The sequence below is a fragment of the Empidonax traillii genome, unplaced genomic scaffold (assembly GCF_003031625.1).
Source record: "Empidonax traillii isolate 1590-97213 ecotype Southwest subspecies unplaced genomic scaffold, ASM303162v1 scaffold192:size804837, whole genome shotgun sequence".
Classification (NCBI taxonomy): domain Eukaryota; kingdom Metazoa; phylum Chordata; class Aves; order Passeriformes; family Tyrannidae; genus Empidonax; species Empidonax traillii.
Window position 1 is genome coordinate 761,940 of NW_020955385.1, and position 20,826 is coordinate 782,765.

At 59.1% G+C, this 20,826-nt stretch overlaps 3 protein-coding genes across 6 annotated transcripts in view; all 3 read left to right on the plus strand.

Annotated features, from left to right (window-relative positions):
• Window positions 1-10,462, plus strand: part of CSF3R (colony stimulating factor 3 receptor) — an 11,874-nt gene extending 1,412 nt beyond the window's left edge. Inside the window, exons 1-16 of one of the 2 annotated variants that reach the window (XM_027886697.1) lie at window positions 4,503-4,614; window positions 5,384-5,479; window positions 5,712-6,011; window positions 6,095-6,218; window positions 6,310-6,479; window positions 7,102-7,256; window positions 7,400-7,553; window positions 7,662-7,744; window positions 7,836-8,049; window positions 8,209-8,397; window positions 8,626-8,727; window positions 9,001-9,147; window positions 9,296-9,436; window positions 9,557-9,647; window positions 9,800-9,881; window positions 10,030-10,462. In XM_027886697.1, the coding sequence (XP_027742498.1) occupies window positions 5,410-5,479; window positions 5,712-6,011; window positions 6,095-6,218; window positions 6,310-6,479; window positions 7,102-7,256; window positions 7,400-7,553; window positions 7,662-7,744; window positions 7,836-8,049; window positions 8,209-8,397; window positions 8,626-8,727; window positions 9,001-9,147; window positions 9,296-9,436; window positions 9,557-9,647; window positions 9,800-9,881; window positions 10,030-10,407 (2,400 nt within the window). In that variant the 5' untranslated portion in view covers window positions 4,503-4,614; window positions 5,384-5,409 and the 3' untranslated portion in view covers window positions 10,408-10,462. Of the gene's footprint in view, window positions 1-4,502; window positions 4,615-5,383; window positions 5,480-5,711; window positions 6,012-6,094; window positions 6,219-6,309; window positions 6,480-7,101; window positions 7,257-7,399; window positions 7,554-7,661; window positions 7,745-7,835; window positions 8,050-8,208; window positions 8,398-8,625; window positions 8,728-9,000; window positions 9,148-9,295; window positions 9,437-9,556; window positions 9,648-9,799; window positions 9,882-10,029 lie in introns of those variants that run through there. The other variant, XM_027886698.1, reaches the window with a different exon arrangement.
• Window positions 10,463-10,777: 315 nt separating this feature from the next.
• On the plus strand, window positions 10,778-15,903 carry MRPS15 (mitochondrial ribosomal protein S15). Of its 3 annotated transcripts, XM_027886723.1 has the most exons (9): window positions 10,778-10,856; window positions 11,339-11,401; window positions 11,989-12,064; window positions 12,386-12,434; window positions 12,955-13,039; window positions 13,886-13,944; window positions 15,126-15,317; window positions 15,690-15,794; window positions 15,825-15,903. In XM_027886723.1, the coding sequence occupies exons 1-9, from the start codon at window positions 10,778-10,780 to the stop codon at window positions 15,864-15,866; spliced, it is 750 nt and encodes a 249-aa protein (XP_027742524.1). In that variant the 3' UTR covers window positions 15,867-15,903. The 3 variants fall into 3 exon arrangements, with proteins under 3 accessions (XP_027742524.1, XP_027742523.1, XP_027742525.1); XM_027886722.1 differs by having other exon boundaries at window positions 15,690-15,903; XM_027886724.1 differs by lacking the exon at window positions 10,778-10,856 and adding an exon at window positions 11,085-11,106 and having other exon boundaries at window positions 15,690-15,903.
• A 319-nt stretch (window positions 15,904-16,222) lies between these two features.
• Window positions 16,223-20,826, plus strand: part of OSCP1 (organic solute carrier partner 1) — an 8,994-nt gene continuing 4,390 nt past the window's right edge. Inside the window, exons 1-3 of the mRNA XM_027886679.1 lie at window positions 16,223-16,352; window positions 17,732-17,761; window positions 20,725-20,821. Of these exons, the coding sequence (XP_027742480.1) occupies window positions 16,241-16,352; window positions 17,732-17,761; window positions 20,725-20,821 (239 nt within the window). The 5' untranslated portion in view covers window positions 16,223-16,240. The remainder of the gene's footprint in view (window positions 16,353-17,731; window positions 17,762-20,724; window positions 20,822-20,826) is intronic.

A 20,826-nucleotide genomic window follows, 5' to 3' on the forward strand; every position in this document is an offset into this window, starting at 1 on the left:
ATCCACTTTGCTTTGTGTTTTCTCGTGTTCCTCCTGCAGTTTGCATTTCAAAGCCTCTCCCTTCGCTCCCCTCCCGCAGTGGCACAAGGGCAGGGTGAGGGGCACTCACAGGACAGGCTCCCCCAGCCCAGATCCCAGAGCCAGGCACGGCAGGGGCTCCAGCTGCAGCCAGAGAGGGCTGGGAGGAGGAGAGGGAGAAATTGGATTCAGAGGCAGCAAATGCAGCTCCCCAGAATGGATGTACATTTTCATTATACGCTGAGTAATTGGTGGTAATACAAGAGATATGGGCAGTATCATTATAGACCAGGCTGTGCTGGAGATGGATTATCATCATCTGTCATTATCTGGGCTTCCTTGTGGCTGCTAAAATTGTAGAACATGATTTTAATAACCCTGGAAGGCAAGAATCATTTTTCTTTTGTCACTTAACAACTTGGCCTCATTCACTGATACCTTTAAATAAGAAGGGGGGGATTAATTTCTAGTGGGATAAATGCAGACCTGCTTGTTTCCTCCTCTCTTCATTTGCAAAGGGGCCCTGGTGAGGCCTGACAGCTTTCAAGGAAATTGCAGATAATGGGGACAGGACGTGGGGCACAGGAGCACCCGGGGGCAGGAGATGCTGAGCGGGGCCAGCCCGGGGACCCTCACCCTGTGCCCCTCGGGCAGAGCACTGGCAGTGCTGGGAACCCCAGCCTGAGCCTCGAGGGGCTTTGGGCAGGAGATGTGGGCAGTATCAGGGCTCAGTCCCCTCTCGCAGGGCACGGACACGGCCCCGGAGCCGTCACTCCTGACCCCCCTGAGCACTGCCAGGGCTCATCTGAGGGGGTCTCATCTGTCCCTGCCCTTGGCCACCGAACCAGCCAGCAGCAGGACAGGGACAAATCAAATTACAAGGCAGCTAATGAAAATAATGGGGAACAAAACACTTCTGGAGGCTGCTTGGTTGGATTCCTATTTCCTGGTGTCACTGGGTCCAGGAGGGGATGTTTGGAGCAGACATTTCATTGCCTTTCTGATTAGCTCCATTGCCCGTGGATTGCTCGCTCTCACAGACCTGAGCAGAGGCAGAGGAGAGGTGCCAGCCCTGAGCTGGGCTCCCACCCCACAGAGCCCCCCGAGCCCCCCGTGCCTTGCAGGGGCCTGGCACTGGCAGCATGTCCCATGGACAGAGAAAGGGGGGTTCCCTGATGAGCACGGCCCAGATGGGGGAGCAGGAGCGAGGGGGGATCATCTGAGAGGGCTTTGCCCCTTTCCCATGCAGTGTTCCAGCCACAAGCAGCTGCTGGCACCTGCCTGGGCTGGCGGCCCCCCACCTGCCACTATTGACTCTGAGTAAATAATTCCCAGGTATCTTTTTCTCACGATGAAAGCTGATTTTTTTCTATTATTGTCAGAGGTGTTTATTAGAGCAGAAAAATATAGTGCTGTGCTTGCAGCCTGATTGCTGGGAAGTGTCAGGAGGGGCTGTGTGGCCCTGGCAGCAGGATCAGACTCCGAGGGGCTGCCTGGCACTGCGGGCACGGGGTGAGGGAGTGGGGGGGACAAACCCCCCTGCCCTGGTGGTGTGATGGGGGACAGCATCGAAGGGAAACTTCTTTCCAGCAATGGCAGAAGGACAAGATGCTCCCCAGGTCTGAGCTCTGCAGTGTCTCAGCAGAAAGGAGTGGGAATTTCCAGGAATGGCAGGGGATGAGGAGCTGGCACAGCTGGCCATGGGACACGGGGAGGTTCCTCTGCCACAGATACCTGAGCAAGAGAGCCAGGAGTTCAGGGACAGACAGGGTGTAGGTGGGCCCATGGAAGATCTCCCCCTCTCACCCCTGCACCCACTGGATCTCTCTGCCAAGACAGAGCTGTAGAGCCCTGGCACCCCTTTGGTGTCCCACAGATTGGAGATGAATAATGGCAGCTCATCTCTCCCTCCTCCCCCTCCCCGTGCCCACCAGGGCCTCCCCAGATCTGCCACGCAGAAATTAATGCTCCTGCCTCATTAATTGCAGGAACGTGTTGGGAGCTGTTCAAGGTCAGCCCCTCAGCCCCCGCCATCAATCCTCTCCAATTTGCAGCCGCTTCCCTGGGGAGGAGCTGGTGGTGGCACAGGGCAGGGATGAGCTCGAGGCATCCCTGGTGTCTGGGAGAATGCAGACAAAGGAGGGTCCCAGCTGGGCTCCCATCCCTGGAGCAGCTCCATGCTGGCTCCCCATGCTCCCCTGTGCCCCCTGTGCTGCTATCCCAGTCGAGGGTCCCATCCTGACCCCCTCTGCCCACCCATGGGGCAGCTTAGCAGGGAACCCTCCATTCCCTCCCCTCCACTGATGGCTGAGCAGGGGGGTTGTTTGAATTAATCATGTTGAGCAGCAATTAACCAGCTCTCCTCATCCATTAGAGACTGCAGCAGCTCTTGCACTTAGATCTTGCATCTTACATGACTGGCAATATTTTATTTTTTTCGGGAATGAAAAGGAGAAAGGGAAAATCCCGTGGGGGGCCGGTTCTTGCTGCCAGTGGAGCTGATACATGCCAGGAATGTACTTTATTCTGCTTAAGAGCAGTGATCCACCCAGCAGGGATGGAGTCAGGGGCACTGGGAACACAGGCTGCTGAGAGCCCCCCAGCATTGAATGTGGGGCTGCTGCCTGGAGATTGTGACCAGAGCTGTCCCTGGGGTCTGGCCTTGTCCATGGGCTGCTGCCCAGTGCCATCAGTCCCCATCCCAGGCTCTGCAACCCAGGAAAAGCCCCATAGCCACTTCCCCTTTCCACCTTCCCCCTCGTCCCATGGCCTCGGATTTGGGAAGCTCTTGTGCCGTGGACTGGGAGCCCACTGCCCCACCACCCACCCCAAAACCTGCCTCGTGAGCCCCCACCCACCACCCCCCCACACTGTGCCCCTCTGCTATCCCACACCACGGCCCGTGTCACCACCTGCCTCTGCACAGCCACAGCCTCCCGTGGGACCCTCTGGCTTCAGGCCAGGCTCTTGCACCCAGGCAGCCCCCTCCCCGTGCCCCCTGCTGCCCCTGGGGTCTGAGTCCTGGCTGCAGGAGCTCTGCAGGGACAGGACCCTGCACCCTCCCTCGTCCCCTGTCCCATCCCAGGGCTTGTGAGGGTGACTCAGAGCTGAACAGGAACCGAGAGCACTGTCAGGGAGGCAGGTCCACTCCATCCCTGCTCCCAGGGAGCTCCCTGGCAGACTGGAGTGCTGGGAGCCTCCTGGGACAGGCCCTTCCCCTGTGGAGCAGGGACAGGGTGAGGCTGGGGGCAGGTGGGGTCCCCTCCACACTCTGGGGTGTGGGATCCCACTGCAGGTACCCCATGGGGGCCCCATGGGCGCTCGCTGGTGTCCAGCTGGGTGTTTGCAGCTACGCCCTCGTTCCCACGGAGATGCCCACATCACCATGGCTACCCACGGATATTCCTGCTCTGCTGGTAAACAGCCTGCGCTTCCCTCCCGAAATGCTGGGCTTGCTACACCCCAGGAAATGTTGCGAGGGCAGCTCCCCCGGGCCAGGCTGGCGCTGGGCATCGGCCCCGTGCCCCAGCCCAGGGTGCTGAGCCCCCAGCCCACCCTGCCAGCAGCACAGCCCCCTCTGGGCAGGGCAGATTTGGGGGAAATGCCTTTGCCTGGGCTGTGGGAGCTGTGAGGTCAGAGGTCAGAGGTCAGAGCCCCCGGCCATGCCCCTCTGGCCAGTGCCTGGCCCTGGGGGAGGCAGTGCTGGTTCTCCCACCACCCCATACACTCTGCTCCCAGGGGGCTGTGCTGGCCCCCCAGTTTTTGGGAGCGTGGGGCTGCGTGAGCACCGTAACGTCCCATGGAGGTGAAGCACAGCCCAGACCCTGGAGTAAACAGCAGTTTGCACAACAGCCACCAGGGTTGTGAGGGCTGTGAGTGTGTGGTGGGTTGGGCAACCCCTGGTCACCCCCCACGCCAGCCCCGTCCCACCAGCCCTGGGGGTCCCTGTGGGGGCAGTGAGCCCCCAGGTCAGCCCTGGGCGAGGAGCTGCTGGAATAATCTGTGTAAACGGTCGGCACTGGGAGCACTGGTGGGAAGGTCGGGTCACAGGCTGCCCTGGGGCATCTTGTGGGTCCCCTCACCCTGGGGCAAGCTGGACCACATGGACACAGACACGGGCTGGGGGATGTGAGCTGCACCCAGGCAGCAGCCACAGCTGGGTTTGCCTCCTGCTCCTTGAGGCCACATCCCTAGCCTGTGTGCCCCTGCAGGACCTGTCTCCCCAAGTCCTCCACCATGTCCCCCAGCCCAGCCTGGTGGCCCCAGGGCAGTAGCAGTGAGGAACTGGTCCAGGTCCGGGCCGCTGGAGCTGGCAGGGTGGGGGCCGGCACTGCTCGGCATGTGTGTGTGCCCTGGGCTTTCCTGCCTGCGGCGAGCGAGGGGGTCTCAGCCTTCAGGGAAGTGTTTTGCAATCACCTTCTCCAGAGCGTCACAGCAATTAACGGCCCCGGTTTTGAGGAACTAACGGGGAAAGCAGCATGTTAGCAAACAGGCTGAGCACGGCCAGCCACCGGCAGCCCGAGCCCGGCGCTCGGAGCGGACAGTGAGCGGCGACCGGCACACCGGGCACGGAGGAGGAGCAGGGATGGAGGCAAGGTAGGGACGATTGGGTGGTGCTCAGGTCCCACTGAGCACCGTGTCTGTGGCTGCTCTGCCCTGTCCCCTGCCTGGGACAGCCGCAGGTGCTGCGTGCTCAGGGGTGGCTGCTGTCCCGTTTCCCACGCTCGAGTCCCTCATCTCCCTCTGGATGTTGGCTCGGGCTGGGAGGAGGGAACAGCTGTGGGCACCCAGAGCTGGACACAGCATGGGCAGCCCCTCCCGGAACACGGCTGGGACCCGGCCAGGGCAGAGGATGAGCCGGGCAGGGTCAGAGGCAGCCGCCGCTGGCAGGGCCATTCCCAGCCCCAGGCAGGGGGACAGGGGGGGCGTGCGCAGGACCCCGCAGCTCAGGCCGGCTCCGCTGAGCTGCCGTCGGTCACTCGCTTCCCTCTCCCAGCTTGTCGCCCTCCGCCTCCGCAGCGCTCACCCGCCCTCAAACCGCAAATCTGTGCCCGGCAGCGGCTGCAGATAGCGGAGATAAAACCAGCCCGTGCTGCGGCCGGGCATGGGGTGCAGTGCCCGGGATGGGCTGCGGGGCCGACACGCGGAGGGACCCCGGTCCCAGCGGCTCCGCTGCGCTGCCGGTGCCTGCGGGGGCGGCCGAGGCGGGGACAGAGGTGTCGGAAGGGCTGGGGAGAGGCTGGCTCTGACAGCTAAAGGACATTCTGCTCCGGGAAGCGCCGGTGACGATGGAGCCCGGCTCCTCCAGCCCACCTCGCCCCCAGCCCTTGCCGACCCCCGGGACAAGCCGCTCTCTCCATTGCAGGTGATGCCAAAGCCCCGGAGGACACCATGGCCAGGCGCGGTGCTGGGACACCCTCCCTGCTCCGGCTCTCCCTGCTCCTGCTGCTCTGCCCGAGCGGTGAGTGAGGCCCGTCCTGTGCTGTCCCCCAGCCTGTGCCCCCTGTGCCCATCCTGGCTGGCAGGAAGAGCAGCGGCACAGCAGCTTGCCCAACGCCCCGCTCTTCCTCTCCAGGGCTGGGGGGCCCATCTAAGGGGAGAGGCTCATCCCTCTGTCCTGCCTGGGCACCAAGAAGCTGAGATGGCTCTGTCACAGCCGTGCCCAGGATGTGACACACTTTTCCTGCCCGCAGGGACTCTGGGCTGTGCCTCGGTGGCTGTGGGCTCACCCGTTGTGCCCCTGGGCTCGACTGTCACAGCAACCTGCACCATCCAGAGGGAACTCTGCCAGGGCTTGGAGCAGGGGAAGGTCCGGATCAGCTGGATGCTGGACAACAAGCCCGTGGCTGGGAGCCAGCGCCAGGGACCAGGGGGCACGGATGTGTCCAACCTCACCCTGCCCCGGTTCAACCGCACGCAGGCCAGGCTGTGGTGCTGCGTGGAGTGGAACGGGACCAAGCAGCGCGTGGGCACGGCCGAGATCAGGGCAGGCTGTAAGTGCTGCTACATCGTGCCACCCTCCTTCCCACCCGGGATGGACACTCACTCAGGCTCTTCCCCGCCTGCTCTCCCCCAGACCCTCCTGCGAAGCCCCTCAACCTCAGCTGCGTCCTGAACCTCAGTGACTACGGGCTGACGTGCCAGTGGGAGCAGGGAGCCGACAGCCACCTCCCCACCAGCGTGGCGCTCAAGTGTGCCGGGTAAGCCTGGAGGCCGCGGCCCCTGCCAGATCCACACTGAGCCTTGTCCTCTGGCGGAGGGACCCCGAGCCCACTCCTCTGGCTGCCGCAGGAGCAGAGCCCAGGCTGTGACGGGCTGCACCCCCCGAGACGGGCACAGCCACTGCACGGTGCCGCGCCCGCTGCTCCAGCTGTACCGGGAAATGGAGATCTGGGTGTCCGTCACCAACGCCCTGGGCACGGCCGAGTCGGAGCGTCTCTGCATTGACCCCATGGACGTGGGTGAGTGGCAGCACGGGGGCCAGGGGCTAGGGAAGTTCGTCAGCGGTGACAGGGGTATTAAAGTGCCTTTAAAGCAGGCGGGGTTTGAGGTCAGATTTTCCGGGCGGGTTCCGTGATGGATGTCCTGCCGGGATGAATCGGTGCCAGCGCCGCGTTACGCGAGCAGCGCGTGCGGCGGGTTATGAGCTGCCGGTTGACCCGGTGCACTCCGCAGCTCCTCCAGCAATTGATTACCCATTTATTCAGGAGGTCTATTAATAATGGATCCAGTGCCTATAAACTATTTATAAAAGGAGCCTTTCCAGATGGAGCAGCTTATTCTCCTTGCTCTGCGCCCAGGGAAGGAGTGCCCAGGAACCAGCTGAGCCCTCCCATGGCTGTACCACACTCTCACCCCTGGGCTGCATTCCTGAGCATCCCCCCATCTCAGGCAGGGACATGCACCAGCCCCTGTTCCCTGCCACGAGCTCTTTTCCTAAATTGTTTGAGGTGGTTTCTTGCCATTTCTTGCTGCAGCACCCCAGCTGCAGCTCCTGGCATTAACCAGAGACACACGTGAGGCCATGGCCTCTGGCTCTGCCCACCAAGGCACCTCTCCAGCTCTCTCCTGCTCTTCCTCCAGCCAAGCTGGACCCCCCAACCTTGAGGAACATCCAGTCCATCCCCTTCCAGACCGACTGCGTCGCCCTGGCCTGGGAGGTGGCGCGGGGCACGGAGCACATGGAGCTGCAGTGTGAGCTGCGCTACCGGGCACCCGAGGAGCCCGACTGGACCCTGGTGAGTGCAGCTGGGGGGGTGGGAGCAGTGGGAGCAGCAGGGTGCTCGTGTGGGAGGGGGACAAGGTGTCCCCTTGCACCCACACCAGGGCCGGCCCTGCTTGAGGCAGGAGCCAGCACAGCCCTCACTCTGGCTGCCACCAGGTCGGTGGCATCGTGGGCTGGGCCGGCACCGCGCAGCGCTGTGGCTTCCTCTTCGGCACACAGTACCACTTCCAGATGCGGTGCCGGCGGAGCTCGGCACTGGCCTATTGGAGTGAGTGGAGCCTGGGCAGGAACTACACCACCCACGAGAAAGGTTGGTGCAGAGTCACCCAGGGGTCCCCTCTGCCCGGGCAGGCAGCACAGTGCTGGGGCACGGCCGTGCTGGCCCCTCTCAGCTCCTCTCGCCCTCCTCCTCCTGCAGCCCCCTCAGGGAAGCTGGACGCGTGGTGGGGGGCTCGGCCGGCCGGGGCAGGGGGGCGGCTGGAGGTGCAGCTGCGCTGGAAGGTGAGCGGGGATGGGCGGGCACTCGGGGACTGCAGGGGCATCACCCCCCGGACCGAGATCCCCGCGGGGACCGACATCCCCCTGTGCCCAGGCCCCACGGCGGCACGAGGCCAACGGGCGAGTGCTGGGCTACCGTGTCACCCTGAGCCCCAGGAGGAGGGGCAGGGAACCCCCCACCGTCTGCAACACCACCCACACCCACTGCAACTTCTCGGCGCCCGCGGGGACCAGGAGGGTCTATCTCTCTGCCTACAACGCTGCCGGAGAGTCGGCAGCGACCGAGGTTGTCCTCCTGGAGAGAAAAGGTGAGAGCAGGGCCCAAAACCTCCATGTGCCCCCCAGGGCTCTGCTCCCCCAAACAGACTGCCAGGGGGTGCACAACCAGGGCGAGGAGCACTCTGGAGTGGGAGGCACAGTGGGGTGATGCAGGATGCTCCTGTCTCCCATCACCCTGTCCCATGCAGGTGAGCCCCTGGCCGGGCTCTGGGCTGGGCCTGGGGGCAACAGCAGCCTCAGGGTGCACTGGGAGGCACCGCCGGCCCCCGTGGTCGCCTATGTCCTGGAGTGGCAGCGGGTGACATCAGAGCCCGGACACTGCAGTGCCTGCTGGCAGATGGAGCGTGACAGAGCGGCCACCAGAGCCCTCATCCAGTGTGAGTGGGGGTCCCTGCCCTGCTGGGCAGTCTCTGCCCTCATGGTTGGCTGTCCCAGGGGCTGACACCCGTCCTGACCAAACCCAGCCCTGAGCCCGCTCCCACCCTCCCTCCTTCCTCTGGATCCAGCCCCAGGGCAAGGCAGGCTGGCTCGGGGGGGCAGGGGTGGCACAGCCGGGGGTCTCTGCAGCAGTGCCCCGAACGCCCACCCCCTGCCCTGCATTGCAGATGGCATCGAGCCCTTCCAGCGCTACAGCATCGCGCTGTACCCCCTCTACAAGGACGCCGTCGGGACGCCCACCCACACCGCAGCCTACTCCCAGCAGAGGGGTACGTGTGCCCCCAGGGCTGCCCCAGGGCCCCAACAACCTCTGCCCTTCCAAAAGGAGGGACAGGCGCTCCCCCCGCAGCCCCAGTTCAGGTGCTGTGCCCAAGAGCTCAGCCTGCAGGGCTGGGTTTGGCTCGTGTCTGAAGGTGTTCTCAGCTGCCCCACAGTGTGGGCCTGATGCCCACACCTCAGGAGTGGGACCCCCCACACATACCAGGCCCCAACCAAGGCAGCCGCTCTGCTCAGTGCCTGGTGCCTTGTCCTGCTCCTTCCAGCACCGTCCCACGCCCCAAAGCTCCACCTGAGGAGCATCAGCAAGTCAGAGGCCGAGCTGTGCTGGGAGCCGCTGCCCGTGGAGATGCAGAACGGCTTCATCACCAACTACACCATCTTCTGGGCCAACAGCGTTGCCGACGTGGCCAGTGAGTCCCGCCCGCAGCACCACTGACCCTGCCCTCCATCCTGCCTCGACGTGCTGGCTGCGGACACGGCAGACCCTGTGCCCTGCCAGCAGAGACCCGAGGAGCTGTGCAGGGGAGGGGGTTCCACCACAGCCCTCTGTGTCCCCAGGTGCCACCGTGAGCCCCTCTCTCAGCTCCTTTGTCATCCGGGGGCTGAGGCCCTCGACCCTGTACAAGGTGCACATCATGGCATCCACGGCTGCCGGCAGCACCAACGGCACCAGCCTGACCCTGGTGACCACAGTGCTTGGTGAGGGGGGCAGCCCCGTGGGGAGGGGACCCCTAGACCCCTGGTCCTGCCCTGGCCTCATGGCACAGCGCAGCTGACAGCACCCACCGCAGTTCCCTGTGACCCTGTCCCACTTCCCAGATGACACCGAGATCCAGTTCCTGTTCCTGACCCTGGGGCTGGCCTTTCTCCTGCTCATACTGTTGCTCATCTGCTTCCAGAAGAACGAGCGGTGAGTACCAGGGGCTCTGTCTGGGCTGGGCTGCCCCAGGAGCCCCTGGACAGGGAGCTGTGACATCCTGCCCTGAGCTTGGCAGGAGCCAGCCCAGCCCCAAGCCCACCCGTTCCAGCCCCTGGCTGACACCCTCGTCCCCTGGTCCCCAGGGTGAAGGAGCAGCTCTGGCCCAGCGTCCCCGACCCCGCCAACAGCAGCCTGGGCAAGTGGGTGCCGGCAGTGCTGCCGCAGGTGAGACCGGGGTGGCTGCTCCCCCAGCCCTGCTCCCCGCCGGGCCACGGCGAGGGGCACCGGGGGCAGGTGGCACCGGGGGCAGGTGGCACTGGGGGCAGGTGGCACCGGGCAGGTGGCACCGGCCGTGACCTCCCGCTGTCCCCAGGAGCCGCTCCTGGTCCCCGCCGCGAAGGAGCCCGGCCCTGCCTCCATCTCCACCGTCACCGTGCTGGAAGGGGCCCCGGGGAAGCCGCCGGGGAAGGAGCCCCCCGTTCCGCCCGCCGCGCCCCCGGCGCTGCCCCGGCCCTACGTGCGGCAGGACGGCCCCGGAGAGCCCGTGCAGTACGCGCGGGTGGGCGGCGCGGGGTACCGGGGGCAGCGGCTGCTCCCCGAGCCCGGACCCCGCTTCTACGAGAACCTGCGGGGCCGCGGGGACGGCGGCGGGGACTGGGGGGTCCCCGAGGAGCCCCCCGCCACCTTCCCGCTGCTGCAGGGGCTCCGCATCGGCGGGGCCGAGGAGCTGCACGAGTGCCGGGCGGACTAGCGCGGGACGGAGCCGGGCAGCGGCACCGGGAATGCCAGCAGAGACCCGGGATGCGGGATCCACCGCTGCCCGGCTCTATCCCGCTATGTGTGTCCCCTCCTGTCACCCCTCCGCAATAAACAGGGACGTGCTGAGAGCAACCCGGGCGCCTCTGCTGGACCGGGAAGGGGATGGGGATGAGGATGAGGATGGGAACAGGGAAGAGACCTGGACCAGGCAGGGGCGGGAACAAGACAAGGGTTGGACCGGGACAGGGTCGGGACCAGGACCGGGATGGGCACTGGGGCTCCCATCGATGCGCTCGGCGCTCGCTCGCCCCGCCCCGTATCTCGGCGCTCTCCCGCCGCGCCTGGGCAAGATGGCGGCGCCCATGGCGGGGTCGCTCAGCGCGGCCATGCTGGCCATGGTGGGCCGCGGCGCGGCCGCCGCGCTGGGCTGGGCGCGGCCCGGTGAGGGACGCGGGGGCCGCGGGACGGACGGGGAGGGAGGGGGAACCGGGGCCCGGTGGAGGAATTGTGGAGCGGGCGGCGGGAACGGAGGGTGCGGGGAAGGGGCAGTCCCGGGGCCTGAGACCCCCAGCCCCCCGTGCAGGCGGGTCAGAGACTGCCGGGGCTGTGCCTGCAAACGCGGTGGAGGAACGGGGCAATAACTTCATTCCCGGGGCCCGGAGCAGCAGCGGGAAGAGTGTGCTCATGGAAGGTCCCAGAATGGTCGGTCCAGGCGGATGGTGAATGTGTGTCACACACAGGTTGTCCCCAGGGGTGGCTGCCCTGAGCTCTGGCACTGGGGGTCCAGAGCAGCCCCTCCACCTCGCTCTTGACGTTACTGGAGTTAATTCATCAGTTTAGACCTTCTCAGTGAGCACATTTCTGCAGGGCACCCCTCCCGCCCCGCAGCCTGTGCTCTGTAACTCTGTGTTTCTCCCACCCAGCCTGCAGCCCCGCTCTCCAGCAGGCCAGGGCTTATGCCAGACCGGTGACGAGGAGGAGGAGAGGTAGGTCAGGGCCCACGGGGCCAAAGGCTGTACTGTTGACATGCTCAGAGTCGTACCCTCATGGCACAGAAATCATTCCAGGAATAATTCCTTGCTCAGAAGCCACCCAGAAGATTCAGCAGCTCCTGAATGTGGGAAAATCAGTGCTTGTCACGAGTGGGAGCTCTGTGAGGGTGGGAGGGCCCTGGCACAGGTTGCCCAGAGAAGCTGTGGCTGCCTCATCCCTGGAAGTGTCCCAGGCCAAGTTGGAGCAACCTGGGTAGGGGAAGGTGTCCCCGTCCATGGCAGGGGAGATGGGACTGGATGATCTCTAAGGTCCCTTCCAATCCAAACCATGCTGTGATCTCTGAGCTCAGTGGACTCTGTAAATCCATGTACACCACACTGTAAGTCCAGAGTGCTGAAGGGAAGAGACTGAACCTGTTTGATTCCCTCAACTCCTGCCAGCTTGGCTGGATCTGTTCAGTTTTCCCTTCTCGTTTGGAGCACACAGTTTCCTTTGCAGCATTTTTCCTCTGGTCCAGTTTGCCAGCTCAGAGCTCTGGCTCTGTCCTGCCCTTCCTCAGATGTTTGCCTCCTCTTTGTAGACATCCCCAGCCAGCTGGATGACCTCCCTCCCACCATGCTGAAGAAGGACTATGCCAATCTCCCAGTAATGAACAGGTATGACATGGAGAGGGCATGGCTGTTCTCTCCAGAGCTTTGTATCTTACACATGTGGATGCTGTCACCTGCTCAGTAATTCACTAATTAATGCTCTGTGGGCACAGAAATTGCAGTCAGTTTGAAAGGCAAATTTACAGACACAGTCAGTGATTAGGGCTGTGGGAGGTCTTTGTTTACTCCATGTGAGAGTAGTGCTCTGCTCCATTGTAGAGTAAAGGAAAGTTGAGGAAAGTGAGTATGTTCTGAAAACCTGAGCTCATTTCTTTTGTTAAATAGACTTGATTCCAGCTTGTAAACTAATCTGCCATCTCCTTGCAGCGTGGATGATGTAGTGAGAAGGCTGTTGTCCCTGGAAATGGCAAGTCAGGTCAGTGCCATTCTGCTTGGGTGAAAAAAGTAGAATTAGTGAGCACATTGTGTGAGACTTGTCTGTGTTGTTCAGCTACTGTATTTTTAAGTGACTGCAAATCTGGGGTGATTAAATACATGAGAGTGATAATTCTTGTGGGCTTCTAGAATTTACCCCATAGTCTTCTTCAGGATAATAATTGCACATCAGAATGAGAGAAGAAAGTATTCAGCAGTCCTGGGGTGATGAGCTGTGCTCTGTTGCTGCCTGTGGTTCTAGAAACCAGTGCACTGGACAGCAGATGTTCTTCAAGCTATTTTTACTTTTGTATGCCCAGCAAACCAAGTAAACAGATAATAAGGTGGCACACAGATCTCGCTGCTCCTTGCTGGTTGTCACTTCAGCTTAAAAGGATGTAAAACCACTGAGTAAAGCTCTTAATTGCAAAGCCTTTACCTGGGTGTTTGTGGAGAGAGCTGGGTGTCTCTGACCTTTAGTGTTCCTGAGACAGTGACCAGCTCTTTGCTGTGACCCACAGAAGGAGAAGATGAAAATCAAGACGCAGCAGCTGGTGGAGAAGGTCAGGAGGTCTCCCAGCGACAACGGCTCCTTTGAGGTGCAAGGCAAGTTTAAAGCAGGAAGGTTATTGTTGGCAGATGAAGCATCCCTGCTTTTATTCCGCTGTTCCCACCCCAGCACTTGCAGTTTGCTGTACAGTTCAGGAGAATCTCCCCCAGGAGAGCCCCCCAGAGGCAGGATGGCCTGCAGGGCTGCTCCGGCTCTGGGAGCACTGCAGAGGCAGTGGATGCTCACTGGCAGAGCCTGCTGGGGTGCTTCCAAATTCCTGCTCCACATCCACCCTCCAAAGGCAGGGTGTGCATTACTCTGCTCGGAGTGCCTCTGGGACATTGAGCTGCATCTGTTACCAGAATGAAGCAGATTTAGCCATGGAACCCAAATTTCCCTTTGCATCAGAGAGCTGTGGCTGAAGCACGGTGTGGGGACAGTGCAGGGACAAAGGCCATGCTGCACTGACCAAGATGCACCTCCTCCTCATCAGTAAAGCCCTTCAGTTCCTCAGGATGTCACCAGCAGCTCTCTCCAGAGCCCGAAATCCCAAAGAGCTGGCCTGGTGCTCTTGGAAAAAAACACCTTTATTGCTTTCTGTTCCTCCAGAGCTTGAACCACAGGAGGTGAAATGAATGTAAAGTCACTGGGAATTGAGTGCAAGTGGAGTTTCACAGATAAATTTATTCGATCTGTCGTTAAAATTCTCCCTTCTAATTAAGCAGCCTCTAAACAGTAACAGCCCTGCAGGCTGTGTGCTGTGGTTTGGTGGGCAGTGTCTGTGTGGTGCTGTGGGTCCCTCAGGAGCAGCAGTGCTCAGCTGGCAGCTGCAGGGATGGCAGATGATCCTGGATCCCCTGGGAAGGCTGCTGCTCTCACCCGGCCCGCTCTGTTCTCCGCAGTTGCAGTTCTGACTGCCAGGATCCGCATGTTCGAGGAGCACCTCCAGAGGCACCCCAAGGTAACTCGGGGATCTGAGCCCACACGCAGCAGCTGCTCGGGTGGTTCTCTCAGTTTAGAAGAAAAGGATTTTATTGTGGCTTTCCTAAGGAGGTTTATGGAATAGTTCCAGCTGTTCCTGGTGCCAGTGTGGGGAGCTGCTGGCTCAGGCACAGCCGGATTCTCACCGGCTCGGTGTGGAGGGTGTTCGGGTTTGTTCCTGCTGGAGGAAATGGCTGAGCAGATTGCTTTGGGCAGAGCTGAGCTCCATTTCTCCTCCCTGCAGATGTGGCTTCACTGCTTAGTTTTTGCTAATTCATGTGCCACTGCAGCAGCTGCAGTGAGAGGCAAAGAGCAAAGTCTCTCCTGGTGCTGCTCATGGAAACGTTTGGTGGACAGGACTGTGTGAATGCCCCAACAGCCACCTCCCTGCCTGCAGCTACCTGGGTTCGGGCCCAAACCTGAAATATCACAGCTGAGTTTATGAATAAAAGTTACTAAAGGTTCTTTGTGCAGGGCAAAAGGCGGGAAGTGAATTAACAAGTGCGTAATTGTTTGTTAATCGTGAAAACTTGAAGGGTAAAACAGAATTCAGCTTTTATTACGAGCCAGAAGCTGTACCAAGTGTTCCAGCAAAGAGACCTTTTAGACTTCCTTGGCTGGAGCCTGTGCTTTACACAAATCACTCCTATAGGGCAGGGAAGTGTCTCCCGTGAGGGATTGCCCCGAGTGGCGTGGCTGGGGCTGCACACATTCCCTTCCAGAGAACAACCAGACAGTCAGACAGAGCCAAGTCATGGGTTATTCTCACATTTGATTTCTGGCAAAACGAAGGTGAATGCCTCTGTGTTACTCTGGAGCAGTACACTTCAGGGGCAGCAGGTTTTAGCCAGCAGACCTTCCCTGCAGCTTTTGCCACCGCCTGAAACTGCACGAGCTGAAAGCAGTGTTCGGGGTCAGGGAGGAAGGGGAGCGTGCAGCCAGGGAATGGAGAAAGCAATTCCAATGCAAAGTAAATGAAATCTTCCCGGATCTCCCTGTGCTGACCTGACACACTCACAGTACCTGCCAAGAAAAGCCATTCTGAGGGCCCATCCTTAACCTGATTATTCCCTTTCAGCCCGACTCTGGTCTGTTCTCAGTAATTCACTGGGATGGCAGGGTGATCTGTCTGCAGACCAGTGAGCCCTGGGTGCTTTGCAGGACAAGAACAACCGTCGGCGCATGCTGATGGACATAGACAAGCGGAAGAAGCTGCTGGGGTACCTGCGGCGGGTGCGCTACGACACCTTTGAGAAGACCTGCCAGCAGCTGGGCATCCAGTACAGCCTCCCCGCGCCCTACACACGGCGCGTCACCAAGCGCTGGATGGTGAAGAAGGCCTTCTGCATCAAGGTATGGACTGCAGAGCTGCACTGCGAAAACACTGCTTCAGAGAGGGCACAATTAGGACAGAAACGGCTGATCTGATCACCGAGTCCTAATCCAGGCTTTGGGGTTGAGAATGCCTGTAGAGAACTGGCTAAGCCCAGCCAAGAGCTCCACGGGGGACGGTTGTGTCGTGGGCAGTGTGACACGTGTGCTGTGTTCAAGCACTCCAGGCTGTGCTACTGCTCTGCTCAAAAATGCGTTTTTCAAACCAGCTTTTTTTTTTTTTTCCTGAAAGCCCTGGTGTGGGAATCGGCACGTGGCGGAGCAGCTCTGCCCGCAGCAGGCCGTGTGGGGAGCAGCTCCATCAACCCCTGCCTCGCCTTTTCGCTCCCACAGGTGTTCCAGGAGGCGCAGAAGCTGAAAGCGGCGGAGAGGCTGAAACAGAGGAGAGAGCGGCAGGCGAGAGCCAGGGCAGCACAGGGGCAGCAGGGGCAGGAGAAGGTGGCACAGGAGAAGCCGGCACAGGAAAAGGTGTCACAGGAGAAGCCAGCACAGGAGGGGACTCCCGTGTAGCAACACAGCCAGCCTGACAATAAAACACCCTCCCAAAACACCAGAGGCCTCCGTGCTCATGTGCTGCGTGCGCGCCGCCGGGCCGAGCACCTGGAAGGATGGGGTGGGGGGAGGAAGGGGGAGGGCAGCGAGTGGGTTCGCGTGGTTTGGACGCTTAATTCCAGGCTGGCGCGGTGTCCTGGAAGGTGCGAGGGGAAGCCCTGGCACAGGCTGGGGGGCCGCGGCCTTGTCCGGGATGGCCGCGATGGGTCCGCGTCCTCTCTAGGCCGCTCCCGCCGTTGCCCGGCAACCGCGCCCCGCCGCAACCGCGCATGCGCGCGGTTGCGGCGGGGCGCGGTTGCCGGGCAACGGCGGGAGCGGCGGGGACGGCGGCCATGTCGGCTCGGACGCTGCCGCTGCTCTTCCTCAACCTGGGCGGGGAGATGCTCTACATCCTGGACCAGCGGCTGCGCGCCCAGAGCATCCCGGGCGACAAGGCGCGCAAAGGTGAGCCGCGCCGGGCGGGGGCCGGCCCTCCTTGCCCGGGGATGGGGTGGGGGTGTTGGCGCTCCGCTCCCGGTGCCCCCCGCTCCCGGGATGCCGCCCCGGGGACACGCGGCCCCGTGGCGGTAGTTAATTAATTGCCGCGGGGGTTGTGGCAGTAACAGCCCAACTGTGTGTGTCCCGCGCTGGGAAGCCGTGGCGGGGCTCTGGGAAGTTTCTGTGGGGACAGCCCGAAGGTGCTGCCGGCGCTGGTTTGGGAGGTTCTCGCGGGCGAGGAGGGGATTGGAGCCCAGTCGGGGCTTCTGGGCTTGGTTTGGGGGTTAAAGCTTCAGAAACGTGCTCTGGGGGGCTCAAAATAACTCAGGGTCTGGTGATGCCAGCCCGGGTCCTGAACTCTCCGGGGCAGATCAGGTCGCTTTGCAACGGGAAGGAGTTCCCAGGAATAAGTTTGTAAAGCCTGTGCAGAAGCAGCACATTGTGTTGAAATTGTGTTGTATTCAAATAACACCAGCACGGCTCTTGAAAAACCCTTGTCTGGTTTTGCTTGATCTCTCAAGCAGCGTTTGGCCAAAATCCTTGTACAGCCCCGTGCCTTCACGTGTGGCACCAAACTCCAGCTCACAGCCCAACTCCTCTTTGTTTTCCACTTTAAATCACTGCAGCTTTGCTTTACAGCTCCTTGCAGCTGCCTGTCGTGGGATGGGGAATGTGCCTGGGGAAGCTTTGGGATGCTTTAATGAAAAACCAACTTGATTTGAACCCAGTATTGAAGAGATTGTTATGTTTATCCCTTCTACCTGTCCTGTATGAAGTGCCGAACAACAAAGGGTTCACTGTTTAATTATCATATTATTGTGAGGGGGCAATTTGTAATTATTTATTTATTTATGGTGTGTCCCGAGAGAATGATCTGACAAAAGTTTGCTGCTGTTCATACAGGGCTGAGTTCAGAGTTCAAACTAAATTACGTCTTGGTGGAGTATCTCAGCAGGAGAATTGGGTCTGTCCTAGTTTATCCACATGTGGATATTTATCTTCCAAAAAACTGAGTGTTAATTTCACTGAGATGTGGTTCATCCACACTGAAGTGTTTGTTAATGCTTAAAGCTGTTCACTCAAATACTGTTCACTGAAAATACAACTGAAAACTTCCCAAGCTCTATGCAAAGGGTAAAATTTGATGTGTGCTGAAGCAGCAGGATTTTATCCAAGGGGAGGGCAGGATTCTCCATTGCTACATGCTGATGAGAAGAGACAAAATCCATTCGTCAGCTTTTCTATTTTTTTTTCTTCTTCTTTTTTTTTAGTTTATTTCTTTTCCTCTCCTTGCGACTCTTGTTCTTACGTCTCGAATGATGTTTTGTTTTATATGCTTCGTGTAGATGAATGGACAGATGTGGACAGGAAACGAGGTACAGTAACTGCTGGCTGCATGCACCAGTCCAACCCCACGTGCTCACCTGGGGCTCGTCCTGCCTGACCCCCCGGGGCTGCTCCTGCAGCCTTCAGGCACTGTCACACATGGACAGGAATGCTCACCTGGGCCCTAAAATGCACCTTGTAGATCTGAGAGAAAACAGGCAGCATCCCGAAATCACAGGGCCTCAAAAACCAGTGGTTGATTTAACGGAGACTGTAAATGAATCAGAACTTATTGTCTGAGTGGTCTTTCCTGTCAAAACAATTTGTGTTTCTCTAGCATGGTTTTAATGCAAGCATGTAATCGTGTGAGCATTGTGGAGGTTGTTTGTCTGCTGAAATGCAGGAATGTTGGGGAAGCTCCATTTTCCTAAGGCCTTTTCTGACTCGCTGCTCGGGGTCTGGACAGGTGAACTCCAGGGAAGATTGAAGGCATTCCAGCCCTGTCTACTGGCAGGCTGTGCTGGTGCTCACAGCTGGCAGGGTGATCCCAAAGGAGCAGGTGCCCACACCCCAGCCCAGCTCCTCCTGACTGGAATGGTCCTGGGGTGGGGTTGAGCCCTGGGGTGTTGCAGGGGAGCAGCCGAGCTGGGAACACGATTCCCTCGGGAATCTGCCTGGAACAGGAGCCTCCAGCAAGGGCTGTGCTGAAGGGCTGGGTGAGGAAATGAACCTCCTGAATCTCAGTGGCCTTCTGAGCAGCCCTTTCTTACAAGAGATCAGGGTTATGATTCACCTTTTTCAGAATAAGCATCGTTGGCAGGGTTTAATGTTTACTGCAGGTAAGCACTGATGTCCTGCAGTTTGCCCCGGCTTATTTTTGCTACCATTGCCTCCTGTTTCCAAGAACACCCTTTTCCAGCCTTTAATATCTCAGAAGTCTCATAACGTGCTGCATGTTATCCCATCCAGCACAGCGAGGGGTTGCCTGGTTGGCTTTACTGGTTTCCCTCCTGCCTCCCCTCTCTGCTCAGTTGCTTTCTGCTGTGTTGCTTGTGCCATGTCCCCAGGCCAGCTCTCCAGTGTCCCCTGCCACGGCCACACTGGTGTGTGCAGCTCCCCAGGCCCTCCCCGTGTCATCACTCAACACCTGACAGATTTATTGTCAAACTGTGGGAGATTTGCCCTTCACCATGATTTTTTTTATGTGTTTCTCAGTTCTTTTTATAGCCCACACAAGAGGTTTTAATTCCAGGAGATAATTTATGTCAGACTGGGTGTGTGGTTCACACAGAGCTTCAGTTCCATTGAAAAATCACCGTACTGGGAGGTGTCAGTCTCCCGGTGGTGTTTTGGGTTATTTGTGACTCTGCAAAGACAGGAGAAGCCTTTGTGTGGGCAGCACACACAGGCAGCTTAAAAATACTTTCCTTGATAGCAGTATAAGGCTAAAGTTCTTATTTTTGTCATAATTGGTTCCCTGCAAAATGAAATAGATACTAATAATATTTGAATTTCTCCCTGAAATAGTGAGGATTTCTGCCTCAGATTGCAAGTAGGGATCAGTTTTATGGACAGTTTATTTGAAAGGAAGGGAGGAAGGAGGGATTTTTTTTCCTGTTTGTGTTTAGGTATATTTATAATCCACTGCTCAGGCACTTTTGGGTACTTAAACCTGGACTGGGGAGCCCTGTCAGCTGCTGTGTGTGACCAGGGCAGGAGGAACCTGTAACCAGCAGGTTTAGGGAGGACAGAGAAACATCTCAGGAGGCCCCTGCCCTCCCAGCTGTCCCTGCCCAGGCTCCCAGCATTCCCAGCAACGTTCCCAAGGAGTTAATCCTGTCAGAAGAGGTGGAGTGACAGGGACATGACCTTTCATTTGGCTCTTGGTGTAGGACAGGTGTGAGAAGCCATGTGTCTGACCCCCCAGGGAATCATTAGGGCAGCAGTTCAAAGCACTGATCACCACCACTATCTCTGTGTTCGGTTTTTCTCCTTTTCCTTTTATTTCCATTACTTATTCTGAGATTTTTTTTTAATCCCCTAGGATTGTCTGGCACTGTGGGCTTCAGTAACAGTCACCTGCTTAGGAAGATCCATTCTTGTCCAGCAGTCTGTGTGACCTGGCATTTTCATTTTCCATTCTTTTGGTAGAGAAATAAATGTTTATTGGTGATAACTCTGTGGAGTCTATCAGGGAGATCATAAAATATCCAATCCAGCACAAAAGCTCAGATGCTGCATCTGCTTGAACCAGTGCAAAATGTTTTCCATCTTCTGTGCATTAAAAGCTGGATATCCAGAGCACAGCCCTCACACTCAGCACTCCTGGGCTCTACAAACTCTTCAGTAAGTCACAAAACTGTTCCAGGTCTAAATTTGCACATAAAAAAATGAACCACCTGCAAGGTTTGGAATTCTGCCTTTGAGCCGCTCCAGTGCCTGCAGGTGTTGCAGATGTGAGAGCCCTGAATGGGCTGACATAGAACCCAGGGATATAAATGCTTCCTTAAATACCTGCCAGTTTTAATCCGTTTGGAATAAAGACTGCAGAGAGCCCTGAGTCATCCAGGAGCTTCTGTGGAGAGAGAAAAGATAGACTGACAGGGTCAGAGGGGAACAGGCACAGCCAGTCTGCAGAGCTCAAGAGTGGTGCAGAATAGTTTCCTTAGGAGGCAGAACTGGAGCTTTTCTAGATAATAACATGTCAGAGCAGCCTAGAAACATCATTATTTACAAGTGAGAAGTACCAAGCACAGCTGTAAAAGCAGGGCAGCACAGCCAGCCTTATTCCCACTGGGAAGCAGGGACTGCTGCCTTCAGCTCGGGTGGTTTGTGCCCTGGGGAACATCAGCAGGCTCAGCACGGGCAGGACCGAGGGGGTGTTGGATTGGGAGGGGCTGTTTGTTCCCTCTCCTGGGCTCTGTCCCTGCTCCTGCAGCTCCCGTGGGAGCCCTCGGTGACGCCAGGGCTGGGCTGCTGGGACCCAAACAGCGGAGCCTCCTTGTCTTTGCAGTGATGAACGACATCATCAGCACCATGTTCAACAGGAAGTTCATGGAGGAGCTGTTCAAGCCCCAGGAATTGTATTCCAAGAAGGCCCTGAGGACTGTGTACG